The sequence below is a fragment of the Chinchilla lanigera genome, unplaced genomic scaffold (genome assembly GCF_000276665.1).
Source record: "Chinchilla lanigera isolate Chin_1 unplaced genomic scaffold, ChiLan1.0 scaffold00024, whole genome shotgun sequence".
In the NCBI taxonomy this organism is placed as follows: Eukaryota; Metazoa; Chordata; class Mammalia; order Rodentia; family Chinchillidae; genus Chinchilla; species Chinchilla lanigera.
The window spans coordinates 23837902-23846630 of NW_004955425.1; the positions used below are offsets into that span (position 1 = coordinate 23837902).

Sequence of the window (8729 nt, forward strand, 5' to 3'; positions counted from 1 at the left end):
GCCTGCTGTAGGGCTCGGCCGTTTCCCCGCGGGCCTCCCGGCGAAGCTCAGGCCCCGCTGGACCCGCACCGCGCCGTGCCTCGGACTCCCGTGCCGGGGGCGGCGTGTGTGCGCGAGGAAGAGTCGCACGGAAGGGCCGGCAGAGCGCCCCCTTGAGGCCGGTGACTACGGCCAAAAGCCGCGTTACAGCCGGAGTCCTCACGGCCTGCGCCTGCGCGCTGTGCCCGTCCCGGAGGGCGTGGGAACGCGGATCAGGAGTTCCCTCTATCCTTGATGGATAAGCTCCACCCAGCGCCCGTTCCGCCAAGGCGGCTTCAGTCTCCACGGCCGGACCTCCGCCATCTTCTGCCTGAGTTACAGCCCAACAGCAGGTGTCGTCCATGTGCCCCTCTCTGGCCTTACACTTTTGCCTTCTGACAGCCAGACGTGACCTCCTCCCTTGTCCCTGCAGCGCCACCTTCCGTCCTCCTGGCCCAAGGCGGAACCCCCCCCACGTCCACCGCCCCGCCCGACGCCGCCTCCTGCCGGCTCGGACTCAGCCTCCCACGAAAGCCAGGCTCTGGCGCGCAGGGCCGGTCAGTGCCTGCTGCCCGCTTCCTCCTCTGCAGCCTCGCGCACAGGTCAGCCTACTCAGGTCTTCCCAGGTCGCCGCTCGTCCAAGCCACCTGTGTCCTGCTTAATGTCCCCCTCCTTGGAATCCCGCCTTGCGTAGGTGGAACATGGTCTCCCCCAAAGAACTCTTCTGGGTGTAGACCGGTTCTCTCAGTTTTCTCAGGCCACTTTCGTTCTCCGTTTTTTTATGTTGACTGGCAAGCACCCAGCAAGAGTTGAAAGGCGAGTACGATGAATACCCACAGGCACCCCCTCCACCCAGACCGAACAGAGTTCATATTTTTGCCTTATTTACATTCTCTCCACCCTGTGCATGGGTAATGACTCTCCATCCCGAAGTATTTCAGGGAATGGAGACATTGTCGTCATGGTTACAGTACGATTCTCATAGTTAAGAGTATAAGTAACTTCCTATGGCCTCTAATGCAAAGTCCTTAATCAGAGTTCCCCGACTGTTTCAAGCATGGCTCTTCTTCAGGTCCAGCAAGGTTCATACATACATTACTGTTGAGTAAAACCCTTCCATCTCTTCCGCCCCGATTTTGTGAAGTATCCACCTATCCTGAATTTTTATTTCTCTGGGCCCATTTCTGCCGTCCCCTCCTGGCTCATCTCCCTGGTATAGCTGCAATAATCTGTGCCAGCGACTCCTCCCTAAGCCTCCAGTGCTCTCCCTGGGGTCTGGCCCCCAGGCCCAGGTTCCACATCTCCCCTCCGTCCGTATTCTGCCACCGCCAGTGGCAGGGGCAAACCTGTTCTACTCAGCATGCCGCCCTTCACCGATAGCCAGTATTTTCTAAGCATTGACAAGTTCGCCAGATACAAGCCGCGTATGTCACTTGCATCCCCTCGCTTTGTTCCCTCAGCAGCGCCCTGCGGAGCTACTGCTAAATGCCTGTTTTACAGCGGAGCAGAGTGATGTGAGGGATAAGCAGCTTGAACAGATGGCAGCTGGTGAGCAGCAGAGAGGGGATCCCAATCCAGCGCGCCTGCCTCCAATGCCAGGCTTCCAGCTACTGAACTACAAGACATAAACCAAAAAGATTCTTACAAAGAGGAAACAAGCAGATAACAACACGAATCAGTGATCTGAAGTTCCATTGGACCCAGGCACACCACTAAGCCGACTTCCACGAAATCCTGAGCCCACCTCTGGTGCCACAGGGCCACTTACCATCCACCTGGGACTCCAGTTCCGTCCTTGACTTCCGCACTGCCTCTGCCTGACAGCTTGGCCAAGGCCAAAAAACTGTCCTAAGCTAGAGTTGGTTGAATCACATTTTCTGCTTCAAAGCCTTCGACGTCATCCATCACTTACAAAGCTTCGACTGTTGCGGCCTTACATTTGAGCCCCGCACCGCTGCGTGCCAGAGTTGTGTGGCCCTCCCCTATGTATACTGGACACTCCAGCCAAATTGGACTGTCTTCTTCCTGATACCCTGGCTTTGACAACTCGCTTTAGTTTGTGGCCCCCACCAACGCCCTTCAATCTCTTGAGTATAAAAAAATCCCACTCAGGGTTGGATGTTGCTCAGTGGTGGAGAACTTGTCTAGCATGTCTGAGGCCCTGGGTTTGACCCCCAACATCATTAAAAACACAAAAACCAAATGATACCCATCTTCTAAGGCACCATGATGCCTTCTTTGACTGCCCCTCACTCAGATTTGCTTACTTTGTATCTCAACTCTTGGAAGAGCCTATCTAGCAGACAGCTGTGGGTTCTAGTTTAACTCAACTCTACCAGGGCCTGAGTGCTGCAGAGTAGTTTACTCACCCGCCTACTGCCACAGTGCCTTGCAACTAATAGCTGCTCAATCAATATTTGAGGCATTGACTCCACTATGTTTAAGACTTTTACAAGTTGGTTTTCCTGTAATATAGTTCTTCATTTGTCTTTCTCTGAATATAATTCCTAGTAGAAAAAAACTAGCCTAAAAGAAAGTAGCAATAATCCGTTAAAGCTCTTTGGCCAATAAAAGTTTTATATGTGTCATTTATTAGGGCATTTGGTTTGAATCAGATCAACTCTTGTAGCGTAGATTTGTCAAAATATTTGTGTAAAACTTTTTCTCTTTTTGAGACAGGGTCTCTATGCGGTTCAGGCTGGCCTTGAGCTCACTTTGTAGCCCAGGCTGGTCTCAAACTCACAACGATTCTCCGGCCTTATCCTCCCAAGTGTTGGGATTACAGGTGTGCACTACCACACCTGGTCTGTAATTACTTTCATAATGAAATGAGTTACCATTACAATAAAAAGTAACATTATTTACAAACAAATCCTTTCCCTCACCAGTATCCTTAAACAGACCCTCCGACACAAGAATGGATATAATCTCCCTTTCCAAAAAACCTGGAGAGAAATGGAGCCCTTGTCCACTCCAGCTCCTTCATTTGACAGATGAGGAAAATAAGTCCCCGGATTTGTTCACTCAGGAGACAGTGGTGACAGCAGGTCACCTGAGTCCAACCTGGTATCATCGGCTAAGAGAGCCGTGAGGGCAGAGGGATGGCTCGCAGGAAGCAGTCACTGCTGATGGGGGTGTGCCGTGTCTGTAGCACCAGCGCTCCTGGTGTATGTGACGGGCTTCCTCAAGGTCCCCCTGGTGCTGCCCTTGGCAGAGGTGCACACAGGGACGAGGTGGACAGCTGGTGCTAGGACACACGCTGTGCCCTGAACTTCAACTCATCCTGGCATGAGGTAGAGTGAGGTAGTGTTCATTCTTTAGGCTGAAATTTGGCAGGAGGACTGGGTGAAGAAATGGAGAATAAGAATCAAAACTGCAACGGCTGGGTGCCCTTCTAGGCACCTAAGTTCATCCTTGAAGGCTCTGGAAAATTTGGCATGCTTTGAGGCTCAAAAACTGTCTGCTTTCGGATTCTGGCCCAAGTTCCACTTCACATAGCTGTCTGTCCTTAAAACCCCAGAAGGAATTCATAAACACTGCATTTATGTTGTTTTTAAAATTTTGGTCTTTCTGCCTTGGACTGGTTCAGGAGATCTACAGTATTTCTAAAGGCCTCACCTTACTTTTCAACAACCTGAACATGTGTCTACCTGGAAAATAGACGAAGCCAGCATTTAGCTCTCATATGCCATAATTATTTGAAATATATTAAAACATCAGTCGGCGTTTCAGCAAGTCAGCTGCTTGGCTAAACTGGATTTTCTTGTTAACTGCAGGTTTAGAAGAAAATGGTGAAAGTTACACACATATGCTTGTTACTAAAACAGTAACATACGAAGGCATTAGCTTCACTGCGGAGAACTGAAGCAGAGTAACCGCAGCCTCCACACCGTGTTCCTTTCTCCACACAACACCTAGTAGGCAGGGCAGGCACAACTGTCATGGTTTACAGATGCCCCAAGTCTCTAAAAGGTTAAGTGCCCTAGTGAAGACTACACAGCTCCTAAGGAGCAGGTAGACCCTGGAGCTCAGCCTGTGATTCACTCACGCCTTGGCTGAACTGTCAGCCCTGCTTCTTCAAGGCCTTTCAGCCCATTTCTTTGGCAGCCCTGGGACTGCAGATCTTGGCCCAAGTGCCTTGTTAACACTTGGCTACGTGGTGGCTATTCCAGCCCCAGAGCTCTGGTGTTGCCAGCCAGCTCTCCCAGAGGAAGCCAGATTAGCATATTTTAGTGCTGAACACATTTGACTTGCAGCTGTGCAGGTCAGAAGTCCAAATGGATCTCGGTGTGTGGGCAGTCTTGTTTCTGGGGATTCTAGAGAATCGCTTCTGCCTTTCCCACTTTCCAGGGATGGCCCCATTCCTTATCTCCAAGGCCAGCAAGGACCAGCCAAGTCTCTCACTACATTGCTCTGCCTCCCTCTTCCACACTTACCAGATGATTTGCGAAGGTCAGCTGGTCTACTCCCTTAACCTGGTACTGTGTCCCACCTCCATGGAATACATCACCAGTTCCAAAGACTGCATACAGCAGCTTTAAAGCTATTACACCATGGGCTAAGGCAGATGTGTGAAACAGAGATGTGTGATGGGTGAGCCCTTTCCTAGAAATTAACACTACAGTGAGCCCTCGTTTGTCCCTTCTTGTTTTGCCCTTCCTGCCAGTACAGGGAGTGCCCACAGACTTTTCTGGGACATACCTGGCAAAAAGATGTCAAGAATTCCTCCAGGGGGGCGGGAGGCCTGCATACTTTTGAAAACATTTGTGAACTTGTGTGATGATGAAAGCTGTGTGCTGGGGTGTGAGGAGTTACCAATATTCTGTAGGCATATATGAATGAACATCTAAGCTTCCTAGCCAGGGATGGAGTTCAGTGTTGCAGCACTTGCTAGTATGCCTGAGGACCTGGATTTGATCCCTAACACTACCAAAAATAATTTTTTAAAAAATCCAAGCTTCCTACCACTCTTGTAATCACCCTAGCTAGCACTCTGAAATCATTTCATCTCTAAAATGGGGAGAACACATACCTTACAGAGTTGGTATGAAGGTATCATTTAGAAAAATCTGGACATGTGGTTCGCTCAATGACTTCTATTTCTGTTACTGAATGGGAGCAGCTGCAGGCGAGCCATGAGTTTGCTAAGTGCTCTCCTTCCCAACAGGGCTATTTTTCTATTGAACAAAAATTCCACTGTTCTTTTGCCCAGTGAGCTATTCTAGTCAGAACTCAACATGCCTTGTAGCTGCTAAGCAATCTGATAAATCTTACAAGTGAGTATTAACAGTCTGTCCACCTAAGGCCATATCCCCTTCAGAGTGGTCACCCTGGAAGACTACTGTAATTCTAAAAGAGCTCCAAGGCTTAAAACCTTTCTGGGACACCTCCTTCAGAGTGGCCATTCATGTCTTTAACACAGTATGATTTTAAGTCAGTCTTTCCATGATAAATTTTATTTTTAAAGATAGCTGCCAATTATTCACAGCCCAGTCTGGTGAATATGGCAGGTGATTAACCAGATTAACATTTCTGGTTAGCAAGGTGAGACTATCATAAAGCAAAGTTACTTTTGTGTAACTAAAAAATTGGTCTTGATAGCATTGCACATTAAGGTTAAATAGAGGAAATGTGGTCACGGTAAAAATTAAAGCTCACTTTAGTTGGTTTATGATGTGAACCAATTCAGATAGCACTGGGAGTCATTATATATTTAAATAGTATTAAGTGTTTCTTTTAATGAAATTCTTAATTATGATATTCTCTGAAATCTGATTTCATAGTATTAAAATGAGGCTTTAAGGAACAACATTAAATAGTAATGAGAGCGTTCTTCTTTCATTATACATTCTCATGGGCTTTTGGTCCAGATAAGTAATGATCAGACGAGAGAGCTGGCAGCCTTCTTGCCCTCCGAAGTCTGCTAGTAACCGGAAGCTAAGTAACACAGTCACTCGTTTGAGCACATTTAATGACACCCACCAGCTTCCCCTTGTCCTCGGCTTGCTGGCAGTGAAACACCACCGATTTTAATGCAAATGAAAAAAGCCAGCTTTTCTGAAATAATTTCTGAAAGTCCACATCCTCCACATGCAGAAACGGCTCCAGTTGTTCACGAGCTTTCCCAAGTATGTCTGCTTCGTCCTCCAGGGACTTTCTGGTTCACGTGTTCTCCCTCAACATCAATTTCTAGTGACCAAATTCTTAGTTTTTATTTTGTCTTCTTTCTCTTCACTTGTTTGTCTTGTACTTCAATAACCTATTGCTAAGATTCAAGCTGAAAAACCCAATGTCTGAGCAAGCACTCACTATCATTCAGGCCACCAGAGGAGATGCATCATTAGCTTTTACTATTGTCCGTCTACATTCCCCAGCTCTCAGGAACGTAACGGAACATTGCTGAAGGCACAGCACTTAAGTAGGTTTGCTTAAAGATGAATCTGAGCTCTTCCTCCTTTCCCCACCTCCCCAAGAAGTTCAGCTTTAAAACTTCAGAATGAATACAAACTATTTGGGATTATGGAACCATGAGAGCCTTCATATGTTACTTACCTTTACATTCCACCAAATACTATCTAAAAATAAATGTACACTCGTGAAGACAAGGCATCCTTGCTATTTTATTCACACTGTATCCCATGGCTCCATCTCCAGTGCCTAGGACACTTGGCTTGGCCTGTGCGAAGTGCTTAACAAATGCTGCTGAAAGCTTTTTACAGACAAGTATCTGAACTCTCCTTCCTGGAGCTGTCTCTGTAGCTCCAGCTCCCATGGGGTGCTGAGAGCTGGGGCTGACCTGCATAACCCCTTCATCATTTCTCCAGATAGCTCCTTTCCTAGTCATGCTTTGCCTTTAAAACTTTGGAATGAATGCATCTCTAGCTCCTTTTTAATTTTGAGACAGAGTTGCTACGTTGCTCTGGCTGGGCTCAAATTTGTGACACTCCTGCCTCCGCCTCCCAGAGTGCTGGGATTACAGGTGTGTGCTGCCATGTCCAGTCTAGCACCTTGCCACTTTTTTATGAACCAGAAAACTTAGGCTTAAGAGATTTTTATCTTGCTCAAAGTAAAAAGCCTGTGTGACAGAAGTGGTGAAGTGGGGGTTTCAATCTTTGTATCCTAACAAGATGTCTTGAGTCTGAGGGAGTGGGTTCATGTTACACTTCTACCACTTCTGGGCAGACTGAGCTATCTGTACATCTGTGGCCGGTAGCAGGCATATGCAAGGTGCCACACTGCACATGTACACTGCACATGCTTGCTGAGGGCTGCCGGGGACAGGGCCTTGTGTCTGAGATTCCTACTTTCTCTTACTTGTTCTCTAAAAATATGTGAAGTTAATAAATAATATTTAACACAAAAAACTAAAGTTTTTGATATGGATGGACAGTTAATTTTCATAAGGTTATAGCTAGCATAAAAATGAAATATTGGAGGTAAAAACTGTTTCAAAAGAAGAAAAAAGCTCCTCTTTGAGGATAAAGGTTATTCTTATATCAGAAAACTTCTGTTACTCCAATGCAAAATGTTGTCTTCTGCTCTCAACTGTGCCAGTTCTTTAGATGTGGCAAATGAGAAGTCGGGTTGTCTGAAGTTCAGCAACCTCGTCAGGTGAGGTGGTGCACGCCTATAACCCCAGCACTGCAGGAGGCTCAGGCAGGAGGACTGCAAGTCTCAGCCCAGCTTGGGCAATTTAGCAGCTTAAGGTGACCCTCTCTCAAAATATAAAAAAGGGTTGGGGATGTAGCTCAGTGTGAAGGCCTTGAACTCAATCTCTAGTACTCCCCTGCAAAAAACAAAACAAAACAAAAGCTAGCAACTTCTAGCTCTATTTAAAATAAATATTTAAAAGCTATTAAATTAGCAAATTTACACTGTGTAAATAACCTAGTATTTAAGATATTACACATAAAACAATTGCATGCATACACCAAACTATACAACTCACAATTGTGCATTTAAACAAATAGATACCCACATCTGTGCTACTTCCAGTGCTTATATAATACATTTTCTCATTAGCCAATACAGGATGTGGTTAAGAATTATTCTTATTTTACACATGGAAACAGACAGACATTATTCAGTATATTAAACCCTACCCAGTGGAGCCCTGAAGCTTGGATCTGCAAAGTGGTTTAATAATGCAAGTACTATGTATATTTCAATTTTTATTATTTTCAACTTTTCCACTTTCTTAGCAAAAGAAACTATGAAAAATGTTTTTTCCCAAATGTACAATAAAAATGGGAAATATTATAGATAGCCATATACTAACCCTGTGAGTGAGGTCTAGCACAAGCCAAAATCTATTTTGAGGCCCTATGCTTCTACCCAATCCAGACCGCAGCAGTAGAACCCCATTTAGCCAATCACCATTTTTATTCTATCTTAGAGAAAATGCCGCAGGGCACTCCTGCTGCTTCTAAGCCTACTGTACATATACATGTGTACCTGGCAGAAGTACTTCACCCAGCAGAAGCTACAGGGCCTAACTATCCCAGCCTCAGCCCACAGGGACTTGGCACTGGTCCTGTTTCTCCTCTGCGGTCATAACTTACTTCTTCCCCCACCCTCCCTCCTCAAACCATGTACCATGGAAGTGGGCAATACCAACAGTCAGCTTTTCTTCCTGAGTTATCCTCCCTACTATATAGTTTTTATTTTCAGAATTTTCTTCTCCTTTTTTCTAAGTCTTGAAAACATTTACC

At 46.2% G+C, this 8729-nt stretch overlaps 1 protein-coding gene across 1 annotated transcript; it reads right to left on the bottom strand.

Moving 5' to 3' along the window:
- On the bottom strand, window positions 1-2733 carry LOC106148645 (transcriptional regulatory protein AlgP-like; the record flags this gene model as incomplete). Its single annotated transcript, XM_013514868.1, is given in 1 exon segment — window positions 1-2733. A coding segment is annotated over 1 exon segment (382 nt), but the record flags the coding sequence as incomplete, so codon positions are not given.
- Between the last annotated feature and the right edge of the window lie 5996 nt (window positions 2734-8729).